The sequence below is a fragment of the Mastigoproctus giganteus genome, chromosome 4 (genome assembly GCF_048544385.1).
Source record: "Mastigoproctus giganteus isolate SK-2022 chromosome 4, ASM4854438v1, whole genome shotgun sequence".
NCBI lineage: Eukaryota > Metazoa > Arthropoda > Arachnida > Uropygi > Thelyphonidae > Mastigoproctus > Mastigoproctus giganteus.
In genome coordinates, this window is record NC_143578.1 from 44289173 (window position 1) to 44306156 (window position 16984).

At 34.3% G+C, this 16984-nt stretch overlaps 1 protein-coding gene across 3 annotated transcripts in view; it reads left to right on the top strand.

Annotated features, from left to right (window-relative positions):
• Dd (CTD nuclear envelope phosphatase 1-like protein dullard) overlaps positions 1–6681 on the top strand; it is a 124827-nt gene extending 118146 nt beyond the window's left edge. For all 3 annotated transcript variants that reach the window (XM_090371521.1, XM_090371522.1, XM_090371520.1), the window contains one exon: positions 6536–6681. In XM_090371521.1, the coding sequence (XP_090227647.1) occupies positions 6536–6681 (146 nt within the window). The remainder of the gene's footprint in view (positions 1–6535) is intronic.
• The last annotated feature ends 10303 nt before the right edge of the window (positions 6682–16984 follow it).

Below are 16984 nucleotides of genomic sequence, written 5' to 3' on the forward strand. Positions count from 1 at the left end.
TCATTAGGGTCTCTGTCATATCTTCATCCCTTTGGGTGTCAAGCTTGGCCAGGCTTGAGGTAAGTGGTTATAATCTGCCTGTGATTTGAATGTGCTAATGTAATACGATTAAGCAGCACTCATAAAATTTTTAATAATTGATAATCTACATATAAATATGTAATCCTCCCAAGTAATGTTATTAATGTCTATGAATTGACCTCTGGATTTACAGTGAATAATCTGTCTTTTTTACGCAATTTGACTCTTCATCTCACCATCATGCTAGAATTTCCCTGTCTTTCTGCAAAAAGACAGGGAAAATTAATTTTTGTAAAAAAAATAGTAAAACTGCATTAAAATTAGAATTTTTAAAAAATTCTGAATTTTTTCCTAATTTTATAAAAGAATGCACCTGTGATAATCACCTAGAAATAGTCCACTGTAATTGTTCAGTTAACCATTAAAAAAAAAAAAAAAAACTTTATCCTACAGGGTTTCATTTCTAATGCAGTGTATTATGTTATGACTTTTAAAAACACAAAAGAGTTACCTCAATCTTTTCTTCATAGGGTTCGTTCTCTACACAACTCTCCAAACCAGACTTATTTTAGACACAATTTTATAATGATTTAAAATTTAAATCATTATAAAATTGTTTCATTTGGAAAAATGAAACAATTTTATTCGTTTTGAATTTTTCTAATATTAGCGCTATTAGAGTGAATTTCCAGTGACAGGTCACTACAGATCTCAACCAGTTCTTCTTCCTCTTACAGATTAAATTCTAACATCGGAAGGTTTCTTGTTGCAAATGGGTCTCTTACCCACAAATATTTTTTGATATCAAGGGATGGAAAGTAATGCTCATTTGTCTTTAACAGCTTTAGTGTTTTGCTTATTACATTAATTATTTTAGTATAATTCATTTTGGCAGTCAAGGGAAACAAATTTTTTTCATTTACATATTTTTTCCATATACAGTGGAATCTCATTAATACAAAGTTCAAGGGACCTAAATTTTTCATGTTTTGTAATAACGAGGTTTGTAGTAATGAGGTCCCCCAAAAGTGTCAAAATTTTACCAGTTTTTTTTTTTTTTTTTGGTACATACTGTATATCTAAGAATAATAATATCAAAAATAAATTAATAAAATAAAAACAAAAGCCTTGTCTAACAATACAGGAATAGGAATAACATATTTTGTAAAGATTTTATTTTATTTGTAAGATAAACTAAGAAAAAAGCAATTAATGCAAATGAAAATATTGTACAGTATATATTTTGATATGTACAATATTTTAGTATCACGGTAAAAAAATTACAATCTGGATATAAAAGGAGACGTACAAACCATTAACTTTTTAATAAGTTAATATAATTTAAAGAAAGAATCCAATGTATCCAATGTTGTTTGCACAGTTTTTGTCCTATATGCATTTTTAACTACAGCACAGACGTTATCAAATGCAATAGTTGTTTCTTTATCAACGTTACTGCAGGCCAACACATTCTCTATTATTTTCAATGCATTTTAGGCATATTTTTTAGATGGCAGTGTGTGTGCTTTTTCGCTGTCGCTGGTAACAAAAACATCGTTTTGTTTGGTACCCAGCAGCTCTTCTGGTGTTGGCATTGCAGTGGTAGCAACTTTATCATCAACCTTCACAAACTCTTCAAATTTGCCAACAAAATCCATATGCTCCTTCAAATTCCTCCATTCCTCACTGTTGCTATCACATTTGTCTGCTGGACCATGTTTTTCGATGATGTTCTCTCCAAAGCCACTCTTTCTGAAGCAGTTGATTATTACGCTTGATGTTATTACACTTGATGTAATACTTTCCCAAGCAATAACAAGATTATGAATAGTATCCAAGGCATTCCAATTTGGCTCCAAATTGTTCCCTCCTATGTTGCAGATCAAGTACCTTATCAGGCAGGCTCTATATGCTCTCTTGAGGTTATAAATGCCTTGATCCAGTGGTTGCATTAAACTGGTGATATTGGGGGGTAAAAACAACAGCCGTATAATTGTCAACTTAAATGTCTCGGCAGAATGTGCTGTACAACGGTCTAGAATCAACAAAATGTTCCTTTTTTTCTGAAGCCATTCTTCTGTCCAATTTTGATAACCAAGACTGAAATATTTTGACCGTAATCCAAGCACTTCTATTGGCTTCATAATCACAGGGAAGTTGGTTAACTGCTTTAGAACATCTTGGCTTGGAAAACTTACCAATCACAAGTGGGCACTGCCCTGCCATCTGAATTGCAGCATAACAGAACAGTGAGTAATATAGTTGGGGAAGGACGTTATGTGGTTGTTATCCATTAAGAATTATTAATATGTATAATTAACCACTCTTTTACCACTTGGAGTTTTTAATATATATTTTATTAAGCATAGCCTAAACTAATATATACAATAGTGCGATGTTTCGGTTATCGGCAAGATACCTGAAATGTCACACTATTATGTATATTAGTTTAGGCTATGCTTAATAAGATATATATTAAAAACTCCACGTGGTAAGAGAGTGGTTAATTATACATATTAATAATTCTTAAAGAACAGTGAATCTTTGTTTACTAAATTTTCCACTATGACAAGATTCTCCTCGAACAGCAAATGTTTTGTTTGGCAGCAAATTATAAAATAAACCTGTCTCGTCGTGATTAAAAATATCCTTTGCCTCATATTTTTCAAGGATGGACCACACAGAACACAACCAGTCTGTGGCCTTTTCTTTGTTGACTAATCCAGACTCACCACAAACATTTCATGAAACCAAGTTATTCTTGTCTTTAAATCTTTGGAGCCAGCCACTGCTGCATTTGAAGTCGCTAATCCCATGTTGCCGAGCTAGATAATTTGCCTTTTCTTGCAAAATTGGACCCGATATTGGCAAATTAGATGCACACATTTGTTACCACTCAAAGTTTTGTTTCAAGCTCCTCGTGTTTTGCATCACAAATTCGTTTCCTCTTTTTCATCACTGCTCCAGTATCACGTACTTCTTCAAGTCTTTTTCGGTTTTTCAGTATTGTAGATAAAGTAGGTAAAGGGATGTTATATTCCTTTGCAATGTCCATTTTGCTTCTTTCCATCCTGTCAGCCTCTTGTATAATTTTTAGTTTAATTTCCAGGCTTAATTCTGTCTGTCCACTTTTTGTTGCCATAACAATGCTAGATAAGATTTAATATAAACAGATTTTAAATTAATTTAAAGACAAGTTCCAAAAAAGACATCGGCTCAGATAAAATGGCACAAAAAATAGATTGCTGTATATGATAGCAAGACTCTTTGAACTGGGGTAACAATTGCAACTGTGACCTTATTCCCATGGAGAGCGAGAGAGTGTATGTAAACAACTTAGAAAAACTTTTTATTCTTTTGTTAATTTAACAGCTCATCCTTCAGAAAGATGTTTTTCAGAGTGCACTTGACGTTGTAGCTATCATAAACTGCTTTTGTTTAAACAAAACTAATTTCTAACAAGTCAGTGCCATCCTTCGGGAAGTAGGTGGCCGGGGGCAATAATCGGATTGCTCTGCCAAATTTGTATTAAACATACAAAATGACAGTATTTATTTCTCACAGGGTGAAAAAGAACTTTGTAATACATATTAAACGAATTTTGTAATAAACGAATATATTGACATAGAAAAGCCTATCCTTTCACAGGGGAATGGTATATGCTTCATATAAACGAGTACTTTGTATTAATGAGATTTTACTGTACTCAACTTTTCTTTAAAGGCAAACAACTTGTCAATAGAAGTGAATAAATTTTCCTATGTGCCTTGCATTTTGATATTTAATTCATTAAGCTGTGCGAAGAAATCTGCTAGAAAAGCTATTTTACAGCACCAAATTTCATCCCTTAAATAATCACAAAATTTTGATTACTCCAGTGAAAAAAATATGAGCATTTCCTCACGCAACTTGTCCATATGCATAAGTATGTTTCCTTTTAATAGCCATTGAACGTCAGTATACATCATTAAAGAAAAATGATGCAGACTTCAGTTCCTCGCATAATTTTCTGAAAATACATATTTTTTTTGTGGTCTAGTTTTGATATAATTGACCATTTTAACCACTTGATCAAATACAAGTTTTAAATCAGGTATGACTGTCTCTGCTACTAGAACTTTTCTGTGTCTAAACCAGTGTGTTGTAATAATATTTGAATTGTGTCGTTTTACTAAGTTTACAAATCCTTTTAGTGCTCCTGTCATCGCGGGGGTACTGTTGGTGCAAATGCCAACACACGACTTCCATAATATACCACACTTTTGTAAATAATTATTCATTACTTTGAAAATATCTTGGCCGGGTTGTTCTTTCATTGAGTTCGTCACGACAACAACAAAAACACAATAATAATGATAATTGCGTCGTTTTTAATAAACCTGGCAAATGCTATTAATTGGGCATTCCCACTAATATCTGTAGAATTATCTACTTGCAATGCAAACAGTCACCCAAAATTATTGATATTTAAGAAAGAACAAGTTATTATTAATATTTCGAACAACTTGTTCTTCAATATCAATAGACATTTCTTTTATACACCTGCTAATTGTGCTGTTTGACGAAAGTGGTACAGTCTTTCTTTTTTCAGCTTCCTCTCGCAAAATAATTTTCATGATTACCCGACATGCTGGTAAAATCAGGCTTCCTGCAATCAGGCGAGGGTTTTTTTTTTTTTTTTTTTTTGCCACCAGTTCAGCTACTAAATAGCTAGCTTCTGCTCTTTTTAAGATATTTTAGCCGTGTTATAAAATTTTGTACCTTGTTTTCTAGTAGAGGCCAGCAGTCTTAAAATACTCCACAGTTTTGGATGATAAATTCGCATGTTTCACAGAAAAATGACACTGCAGTTTACTAGGCAACATTGATTTATTTGATAATTTTAAACCACATGCCACACAAAAGTTGAGGACAATCTCAGGTACCAGCATATGAAAACCCATCCCCAAATAATCATCATCATATTTACGATAATATGTTTTCTTCTTTTTGACGTTGATGGTTGGTCGTTTTTTGTTTTTGTCATTTTCTCCAAGCTCGTTATCAATTTGCCTCTTCTGATTTCCTTTCACTAAAAATTTATCCATCACTAATAATTTCTAAAAAAAAATTAAAGTTATTTCTAGAATGTACTATTACATTTAATTTAAAATACCTGTTCAATAAGAATTAACTGAATATGACGTTTTAGAGATGTAAAAGCACAAAGAAGTACTTTTAAGACACAAAGGAAACTTCTTACTATGCTGCTTACAAGTTGCACTTATACAACTGCAGGGTGCCTGGGAGAGACCCTGAAGTGATAAGAATGGGTGAATAAAGGTGAACAGATCTACTTCTAGGAATCAAAATGTGACGTCACATTGACTGCTGAAAGGGACTGGGGTTGGTGCAGCATAAATAAACAAATTTTTTATTTGAATTAATTTTTATTATAAAACTTGGATTTATTAATTTTTTTTATTTGCATTTTCTGCAGCGCACAGGTTGAGAAACACTGCTCTAAAGGATACTAAGAAATTGGGTGTGTTAACATCCATGCTGGAAATATGCAAACTGAATACCAGGTTAGAAGTTATGATTTGATGTTAAGGAACTACCACGAGCTGTGATTTGTGAAAATTTCTACAATTTTTCCCCGATATTACAGGAGGAATTTAACAAAAGCCCTACTGTCATATCTAAGCCAGGAAGGCTGTGCAAGAATTACCTCAATGTTAGTGATGGAGTGTACTTGAATAGGGGATACAAAAATTTTAGCAAAGACAATCATTGAAGTGTTCGTGGAAACTGATCATTTGAAGGGGCAGGGATAGTAGTGATTAAAGTTTCAGTGTTACAAATAGGAGTAATTTTTGATTATTCCTTAAGAATAATAGTGGAAGTTACATATTATCGCAAGCAGTACCAAACAGTTTTATAAGTAATAACATTAATGAAATTGGTGTGACAGGAACTTGGAAACAATAATGGGCTTATAATTATAAACAAGTATAATTGTAAATGGAAATTAATGAACAATAGTCAAATATGACTAGGGAAATTGAAAACTTACCAACCAAAGTATCACCACATGCAAAATTACATAGGATGTATTACAAAGTTCTAAGTATAACTAATAAAGACATGGTCATAATGTAAACTGTTATAGTCTCACTTCAAGGTAACAGCTCAAAATAAAAATTCCCCATCACAATATCTTAGACCCCCCCCCCATTTATTGTACTGCATGACTGCCAATCATCCAAATTTATAACAGCAATTCTACTTTTGACCCATCCTCCTACTAACTCTCCTAACGGTGTGTCTGTCGTTTTCACACTCTATGGCTTTGCCATTAAATTCATAATTTTTAAAATAGTTTATGAATTTATGCTTGAAATTGCAATTTGTGTCAAGTTTGTGTTATTCATCAGATATGTTAATCTGTGTTGCATAAAATATATGGTGTCTGCAGATGAAGTGTTAGATATCCCTCTCCTTGTTCAGTAATGCTCAAATTTGTTCCTTTCAGATAATGCCATCCCCATTAAGTCATGGTTTTCTGATCCAACAGACACAGCCCTTCTCAATTTGTTACCATTGATGGACGCTCTTCGGTTTACAAGTGATGTACGCTCAGTACTTAGCCGAAATTTGCATCTTCACAACCTATGGTAATGTATAAATTTTTGCTCTGGCAAAATATAATGCTCTTTTTGAAATCCCTTTGATGAGAATAAACTGGAATGCCTTTCATCTTGTTGAAACATGTCTGCTTTTTCCATTTTTATTTATTTATTTTATTATATACAGTCGAACTTGGTTATAATAAGGGGTAAAGGGAAGGGTTATTGCTTTCGTAAAAGTGACTACGATGGACTGAGACAGTATTTAAATTCTATACAGTGGGACCAACTGATGATGTTACCAACAGCAAATGCAAAATGGGAAGCATTCAAAGAACTTATCTTGGAAGCTACTAGGCTTTACATACCAACTAAGAAATATTGTTCAAGGTTTAGGCCTAAATGGATGTCAGATGTACTAATGAGATATGTGGCAGAGAACAAAAATGCTTGGGATACATATAAATTAACACGTGACACAGAAGCCTATGATAGATATAAGCTGATCTGTAACCAAGTTACAAAGGAGGTTAGGCAGGCGAAGGCAGATTACGAGAAATCTTTGGCAAGGGATGCAAAGAAAAACAGCAAGGAGTTCTTTACTTATGTAAACTCTAGAAGGAAGGGGATGAATCAGATTGGTCCACTTGATATCGATGGGTCAACTGCTGATGATCCTGCTCAGGTAGCTAACAAACTAAATGAATATTTTGCATCGACATTCACACATGAGGAGTTATTTAGCGAGGGGAAAGCCAGAGGTGTATTCAACTCTAGCAGTAAGCTAGAGAATCTTGTAATAACTGAGAGTAAAGTGGAGGAGAAATTGTTGAAGATAAACACAAGAAAGGCACCCGGGGTGGATGGGATCTATCCAGTTATATTAAAGGAGGCAGCAGAGGAAGTAAGCAAACCCTTAGCCATAATTATGAGAGCTTCCTTGGACTCAGGGGAGGTACCCACAGACTGGAGATGTGCAAATGTGACCCCAATTCACAAAGGAGGATCAAAGGCTGACACAAGTAATTATAGACCTGTGAGTTTAACTTCTGTTCCAGGAAAATTAATGGAGGCACTAGTTAAAGAAGCACTGCAGGATCATTTGGACAAGACTTCAGTTATAGCTCGGACATAGCATGGTTTTGTTAAGGGGAAGTCTTGCCTGACCAATTTTATTGGATACTATGATGCAGTCACAAAGGAACTGGATGCAGGGAATAACTTTGATATTATATACTTGGATCTTAGAAAGGCTTTTGATACTGTTGCACATGGAAGACTGCTGCACAAATTGGAGCAGTATGACATTGGAGGCAAATTGCTGCTGTGGATAAAGGGGTGGCTGAGGGGGAGAAGACAGAGTGGTAATCAATGGACACTGCTCATCGTGGACTAATGTTATTAGTGGAGTCCCTCAGGGCTCAGTGTTGGGTCCATTATTGTTTTCTGTATTTATAAATGATATTGATGATGGTATATCAAGCTTAATGTCGAAGTTTGCAGACGATACAAAGGTAGGCAGGGTTGTCAAGGACACTACTGACACTATGCTGCTGCAACAGGATCTGGAAAGGTTGAGCAGATGGGCTGAGAGGTGGCAAATGAAGTTTAACATTGACAAATGTAAAGTACTACACATGGGAAACAGCAACCCCAGAGCAACGTATCAACTCTGTGGTGCTACACTGACAGTGGTAGAGAATGAAAGGGACCTGGGAGTGGTTGTGCAGGCAGATATGAAGTTCTCTGAGCAGTGCAGACGGGCTGCAAGAGTAGCTCATGGTGTTTTGTCAATGATATATAGGAATTTTTCTAGCAGGGATAAGGAGGTGATTATTCCCTTGTATAAGGCAATGGTCAGGCCACACCTAGAGTACTGTATACAGGTCTGGAGGCCTCATTTCAAGAACGATGTAGAGCTGCTGGAACGAGTACAGAGAAGGGCAACAAGATTAGTGAATGGAACAAAGGGGTGCTCTTACGAAGAAAGGCTTAAGTTTTGCAAATTACAGTGTCTGGAGACTAGGCACCAGCGAGGTGATCTGATAGAGGTGTATAAAGCCTTGAATGGTTTGAGCATGCTCAGTGCTGATGGGATTCTTCCTCTCGCTCAGAATAATCACCTGAGAGGGCATAAATTCAAATTGAGGAAAGACGGATGTAGGATGGACGTGCGAAAATTTGCCTTTAGCCAGCGGGTGGTTGGTTGGTGGAACAGACTTCCATCCCTTGTCGTGGAAGTTGATAGCCTAAATAAGTTCAAGGCTCAGCTGGACAGGTATTTTGAACGAACAGAGGGGTGAAGTGGAAGTGGTTTTTTTTTAATTTTTTTTGGCTGATGCTGCATAAGCTTGCTTTCTTGCATCAAATGCCTCTACTAATGCTAATGCTAATAACAAGCACGGAAATAACAAGATCACGGCTGTAATGAGCAAAAAGCCCTAATGATTTTAATTTACATGTATTCCCATACAATAGCTTAGTGTTATAACGAGTGTCCTACACGGATATACCGAACAAATTTTGGTAACTATGCAAACATTCTTAATTGCTCAGGGTAGTTGAAAAAACCCAATTCTTGGAATAGACGAAAATGAAAAGGACAACTTAGCTTTATGACCAATTGCATCGGATTAGCGGCCGGTTTATAACCTTGTCCTTCTGGGGATGGGGGGCCTATACAATGGTGCATTTGGCATTCTATTTGTTGCATTACCCTATTTACAGATTGTCTTTTATTCACTGAATCATAAATTTATTTTGGGACTTCTAAGGACTTTGTATGCAGGTCACTTTTTCATTTTAAAGTAAAATCAGTTAGAAACGAACCCTTCAGAAACATGTCTACTAACACAAGCAAGTATCTCTCAGTTCGCAAAAAAGTGGAAATTATTTGTGGGTTAGAATGTGGTGCAAAAAAATGTTGAAGTGTGTAAAAAGTTTTCTTTGTCCTCTTCAAGTGTATCAACATTGTGGAAGAATAAACATGTTTACATATTGGCACTGGAAAAGAACATAGCTGAAAAAAAAAAAAAAAAAAAAAAATTTTGGAAAGTGCGAGGTTACAAACGTTGATGAAGCATTGCTTCAATGGTTCGCCACACAAAGAAGTGCTGGATTTAAAACAGATGGTCCGATCTTGAAGGCTCAAGCAGAAAAATTTGCTAAACAATTTGGATGCGATGATTTTGTGTGTAACAACAGTTAGCTGGATCGATTTAAAAACTGACATAACATTGTTTATGCAGTTTTTAAATTTAGTGGAGAATCTCGATCTGCAGATCCAATAATGGCAAATGAATGGATTGACCATGTTTTGGCAGAAATCAGGAAAGGTTTCAATGGCCAAAGACATCTACAACAGTTGTTCTACTGCAACAGGATCTAGAAAATTTGTGCAGATGGGCTTGAGGGCCGAGAAGTGGCAACTGAAGTTTAACACTGACAAATGCAAAGTACTGCATATGAGTAGAAGTAACCCCAGAGGATTGTACCAACTATGTGGTACTGCTACATTTGTGGGTGGCAGAAAATGAAAAAGACCTGGGAGTGATTGTGCAGTCAGATATTAAGTTTTCTGAGCAATGCAGACTGCCAGAGCAGGTCATATGGTATTCAATATAAATTCAAATTGAGAAAAGACAGTTGTAGAATAGATGTGTGGCAATTTGCCTTTAGCCAGCAGGTGGTTAATTGCTGGAACAATGATATACAGGAATTTTGCTAGCAGGAAAAAGAGAAGGTGATTATCACTTATATAAGACAATGGTCAGGCCTTGCCTTGAGTACTGCATACAGGTCTGGAGGCCTCATTTTAGGAAGGATGTAGAGTTGCTTGAACGTGTACAGAGAAGGGCAACAAGATTGGTCAGGGGAATGAAGGGATCCTCTTACCAAGAGAGGCTTAAGTTCTGCAAATTGCAGTGGTGGAAAGCCTAGGCACCTGCGAGGTGATCTGATTGAGGTGTATAAGGCCTTGAATGGGTTGAGCATGCTGAATTCTGATGGGATTCTTCTTCTGCTTGCTCAGATTATGAACCTGAGGGGGCATAAATCCAAATTGAGGAAAAATAGTTGTAGAATAGATGTGTAGAAATTTGCCTTAGCCAGCTGGTGGTTAATTGCTGGAACAAACTTCCATCTGCTGTTGTGGAAGTTGATAGCTTAAATAAATTTAAGGAGGAACTGGACAAACTTTTAGAGGAAATGGTTGTGTGAAATTGGGTTTTTTTTTGGCTGATGCTATATAAGCTCATATGCTTGCTTTCTTGCATCACATCCCTCTATTACTGCTACTAGTATGCCAATGAAACAGGACTTTTTTATAATTTGACACCGGACAATACATTTAAATTTAAAGGGGGGAAATTTGTTGGTGGAAAAAAAAATCAAAGGCTTACTTGACGGTGCTCGTATGCACAAATATGACAGGAACTGGTAAAAAAAAAACTGTTATCAGAAAATCATTTAAAACCTCGGTGTTTCAAAAATGTAAGGAAACTTCCTGTGGATAACACTTCAAACAAGAAAGCTTGGATGACTTCGGATATTTTTCAGGAAAACGTAAATGATTGGAATAAGGAGCTATTCAAAAAGAAGAAAAATATTTTATTGTTAGTTGATAACTGTCCTGCACATCCCCAGATTCAAAATTTGTCCAACATTAAGCTAGTGTTTCTGCCTCCCGATGTGATGTCAATTTTACAACCAATGGACACGGGTGTAATCAAAAGTTTAAACGGATTTTATAAAAGATTTCTAGTTCTACATCTGATCAGTCAAAGAGAATAGAAACTTACCGAGTCTATATCAATATTGTATGCTATAAATTTATTGAATGATGTGTGGAGTATCGTTACTTCGACAACCATATCAAATTTAAATTCAAATGAAATTTCAATTGTAGATGAAGAAGATGGAAACGGAGAAAAGAACTTACCGTTATCCGAATGGTTGCTACATAACAACGTTGCAGCTTTTAATACAGATAACATCTATGAATTTGTACGAGTCGAAGACAACTTATCAACTAGTGGTCTTCCTACAGAGAGTGATATTGTAAATGCTGTGCTCAATAACAACAATGGTAAAGATGATTGCCGATGATGATGATATGATGACAATTGAAAGTGAATCAAAATCAGTGCCGACAATCTCACAAGCTCAAGGTGCAATGGACACATTAGTCAATGTGTTGAAGGAACTGAGACAAGTAACAAGACTTCTAACCTGAGGGGGCATAAATTCAAATTGAGGAAAGACAGTTGTAGAATAGATGTGCGGAAATTTGCCTTTAGCCAGTAGATGTTAATTTTTAACATGTTGAGTGTTTTAAGGGGAAACTTAAGAACTATCAAAGTGAAATCTTTAAAAAACATCAGTTTTAAGATTCATAAATAAAGACTAATTAAAATCGTGTTTATTATTAAATAGTACTGTTTTTAATTACAGTGAAATAAATTGTGTTTAGTATTAAGTGTATTGTAGTTTATACAAGCAGAGTAATACAAATAATATGTAGGTATATACAGTGGAATTTCTATTTAACGAATTTCTCTATATTACAAATTTTTTCAAAACATTGCACCCTGAAATGAAATTACATGCAAAATTAACCCTATATAGCAAAGTGTTAGTCTCTTTATAATGAATTTTTAAAAAAATTAGTAAAAGCATTTTTGAATATTTTCAAGCATTTGCTGCTAAACAGCCGTTCAAATATACGGCCTCCTTCCCTCCGAAATTGCGCATTAGCATCTGGAATTAATTATCCTTTTAGTGAACACTTGTGGCCATTGACGCCCGTAGGAGGGTCTTTGTTTCATTTTTGTTACAGTTATAAAACCAAATGGGTTTTCTTAAAAGTGGTCATAAACTTTACAGTAAATGGGGTAATTTGTAAATTAATGTTGGCTAAGGGGAAAACAAAATTTGCGGCAGCAATACATTGAATGCTATCATAGTCAGTTTTTAGTAATGCCTACTGAGTGACATTCACTTCTCACCTCAACCATACCATGTGACCTTCCTGTCAATCATTATGTGATATATCCATTCTCATCTAACTGGACTCCCAGTAGATGGTTTTCATGATTTTCTTTTTTTATTATTATTTTTTTTATTTTGTTCTTTTAGAACAATTTGTCATCAATCACACAGGCTATATGCTCTTGTATTATTTTTTTTTCTGAAAAGTAGCATACAGCATACATTAACCATAAATTTTCTTTCGTGTATATATGAATGAAAGCAGAATAAAAGAATTTAACACTTTTTTCTTCTGATCTCACGGTCCTATGAAGTACCATGCAATTTTAAATGGTTATAGTGCTCCTCTTCAAATACTTTCCCATCTATTTTTTCTTCTTTAATTCTGAATATAACCTTACTTCCTCATGATTTTTAGTTTTGAGAAAAGGATAATAGAGACTAAATTTTCTAGACAGTAGATGACTCTCATCAACCGCTGCAATACCACCACTTTGCTTATTGGAGGCTTGAAGTGCTGGAACCCATGTTCCCTAGAGTAAAACTCCGGCAACCACCCATCTCTTTCATCATGCAGTATGAATGATGTCTTTTAAGGTTATGATGGACATCATTGCAAAGTTCAATCTTCCTTACATTTTGTGGGTACAGCTCTAAAACAGTGTTCACAGGCAGGCCACTGGACCGAACCTGTTGGTAACCCTCTAAGAGGTTTCCAGATCAGCTAGTGTATCATCTCACTGCCTCTACTCTGCCAGATAGTGACTGGCAGGAGTTCAACTAGTGTGCATGCTGTGAAGCATTGTCGAGGCCACATTATGTCAAGGAGCTGGGTATATCCTTGCCATGTGTATGCCATATCCAAAATTTCATTACTTCATACAGTATGATCTCCCCACCTTTTCTTACTACTGAATATGTCATGAATTGTCAAACTAATAGAACAAACACCTGCAAAAGATCTAAGCCTCCCAAACACTTCCTCGTTCATTTCACAAATATGTGTGGTCCCAGTTCCAATCTCAGTGATGTGCTGAAAATTACAATCTACAGAAATTCAAGTTTAATGTCAGCAAGTATCTTCTGTCATCTTCTCAACCTTTAACCCATGCATGGTACTAAATACTATGGGTTCTAAATACTTCTCATGTTTGTGGTTTTCATTTTAAAAAAATGCAGAAAATTAATCCTACAGTTTTGTTTACTTCATAGAACCCATTCCCAGTGTAGGTGCATTTATTTCATATTTAAATTGAACTTTTGAAGGTTGACAGTGCATTCTTTTCACCACAGTGTCTAGCCATTCATTGAATTCGAATATTCCCCTCAGAGCGTTTTTTTTTTTTTTTTTTTTTTCGTATTCATTGTTAATTGCTAGTACAGTAATTATTCCACTTTAATTGCTAGTACAGTAATTATTGTCTTGTGTGTGCATGTGCTCAATATAGTGTCAATAAATTTCACTAATTATTTCATTATTACTGTGTTAATACTACATTTATCATTTATACAATAATAGATATAATCTAAATATATTTCTTGACTAAATGTCAGAGTATGAAAAGGCTGTTTAATCATGAGTAATGCATCTCCATCATTTCTACCAGCCAGGTAGTATGCATGCATTGTTTTATTATATCTTGTTTTGTTATCATCTTTGCTAAACAAATAACAGGCTGTAATTAAAATTGTAAATATGCCTACAAAAATTTAGTTTTTGTTGTATATATTAAATTCTCAGCATGCAGCCTAATAGTATCTTGGTTAAATAAAATATGGCCTTCCAACGTAAAAAGGTTCCCCACCCCTGGTATAAAGCATTTGGAGAGGCCTGCATGTGTGATGGAGCTATGTACTTGCACTCCGATTCTTGTTCTTAATTTTGTAAATTACAATTGAATATTAGAAGGAAAATTGTGCATTTTTTACAACAGAAAATATGCTTACTTCATAATCAAAAACAATTATACATGATTTCATCAGGTATTTCAGCTTTGTTACACCAAAAATAAGCTGCTTCTTTAGCAGTGACAATTTATGCAGATTTTGTTTTTTTTTTTTTTTTTGTATATAAAATGTTCACTTCTGATTTAATAATTTGTCACTTGATATTTAACAAAACAGTATTATTTAAAAACAGATTTTTAAATAAAAGAAAAAGACAGTAAAATGTATTATCTTGTAACTTATTGTGTCATCTTGGTATATTGTTGTATTTTTCCTTCTATAGAAATCTACATACTGTCGAAGTCATCCATCCATGTACATCCACATTTCATCTTCAGTAAGTTGTTCCTGTTTCCAAGAGTGAGAAATAAAAATGAGCACATCTTTGACTTGTAAAGTGTCTCGAATGGCACAACTCATCTTGTACATATGTATGAAACATAGAATTCTTTGAAAGTTGTTTACAAATGGAGCTGTTCGAGAGTTTTATCTACTGTGGTTAGAATATGTTTCTTGTGTTACAACTTATTATACTGAACAGAATAATGTTTTAACAAAGAAGTGTAACATATGACTTTTTTTTTTCTGTTTCTGTATAAAGTTATCACACACAATCCTTAGCATCATGTACATTACCATCAGGAATTGTAATATACAAACTGTAAGAAATCGAGAAGTTAATGTAGTTGGAAACTGCAAATGATCCCCAAACTTTTTCATAACTAGTTTAAAATTAAAGTATATTTGACATTGGAAGGTAACATATCTGTAATTTGTAATATAATTAATGATGTGAATACTCAGGATTATATAAAATTGTTGGGGGGAGAATTAGCAATTCAAATGCATATTTATAAATCTCCAACTAGTTTTTGATAATGTAAAATTTATCAAGATATGAGGTGTGATAATCAAGTATCTGTACTCAAATATTCAAATGTAAATTTGAATGTAAAATTTTTGCTCATATTGAGTTTTAAAATGCCATCGCAAAGTTTTCATCCATTTCTCTTGACATCGTTACAGAACTTTTATAGTTTTTAACCTTATTGCCACTTGCTTTAATACTCCCCCCCCAAATTTACTTTATTGCTTTTCTTCTTGTGTATACTGCTCAAGTAAATATTGGTCTTGGATCATGAAAGACATCCTTCTGATGTTCTTTTGCAGTTTTCACTTGAGATTTTAGAATATATTAAATATATATAACAATATTAGTTTTTAAATCATATTTATGGTGCCTGTCCCTTTTTTACATAATCATAGTCACTGATAAGAAACAGTTGCGATACCTTACATCATTTCTCTGATGGGGGGAGTTATAATTAGTTGTAAATAAACTCATACAGAGTTAAAGTTTGTGCTACTTTGGCTGATATATAGTGACCAGTATATTTCTACAGGCAGTCAGCTCTAGATTTAACAGTAAACTGAAACCCTTTGATCTGGGTCAAAATAACTTCAAATTTTTTCTTCATTCTTTATAAGCTTTTGTTTGATATGAACTTCTAATAAAATGTTTAGGTGAAAAGATCCAGGACACTGTAATGCATTTAATACAGTAGTTAGCAGATGCTAAGAGTAATTTTCATTTGTAAAGTTCATAAATTCTCATTTACATTACTTTCCTGCAGTCTTATTAACTTTATTTGGCTGTTATCTCAGTAAGTTCTTGGGATGTTACACCCTCTAAGTTTTCAGCAGTGAATCACATTCCAGTTGTATGCATACAGGGGCCAAAATTGCTGTGCTAGCAGCTACCAGAGTTTTCAGACCCATCATCTTGGATCTAGAATTGCTCAAAAAATAACACTTCCATGAGCCACATGCATATGGTTATAATTGAAGTGAAATTCTGTGAGAATGATGACTGCTTGTTCAGTTTACAGTTCCACATTTCAGTTTAAAATTTCAAATGAGTAGGACTTATATTGCTCATGGCTTTTGTTTTAAATGAACAATATAAGTTCTTTAAAATAAATTGTTTTGACTTATTCCACTGTGAGATTAGATCAGATGTGGTCACATTATTATTTTATGATGTTGCATTATTATCTTAGAGACTTTGTCCATTTTGTAGGGCTTTTAGAAGGACAAAGTTAGATGAAATATATTGTTAGGCTTTTATGTCCATTTTCAGCCATCCTATTTAAACTAAATTTTCATCTAAATCTTTTTGAATAACTAGACAATTTGTATATACTGATAGGAAGGGCAAGTTCCACTTTAATTGTAAAGCATGTGCATTCTAATATTTTGAATTGTGTGGATTATTAGCAGCGAAAGAAAAGTAATAATGAAAACTTACTTTGTTTCCTTTTGCCTTGATAAATAGAAGTTTGTTTATATTATAAGTTGCTGTCTTCATCACTAAGACTTTCAAATATTTACCCTTTATTTATTTATTTTTTTTTTTAAGA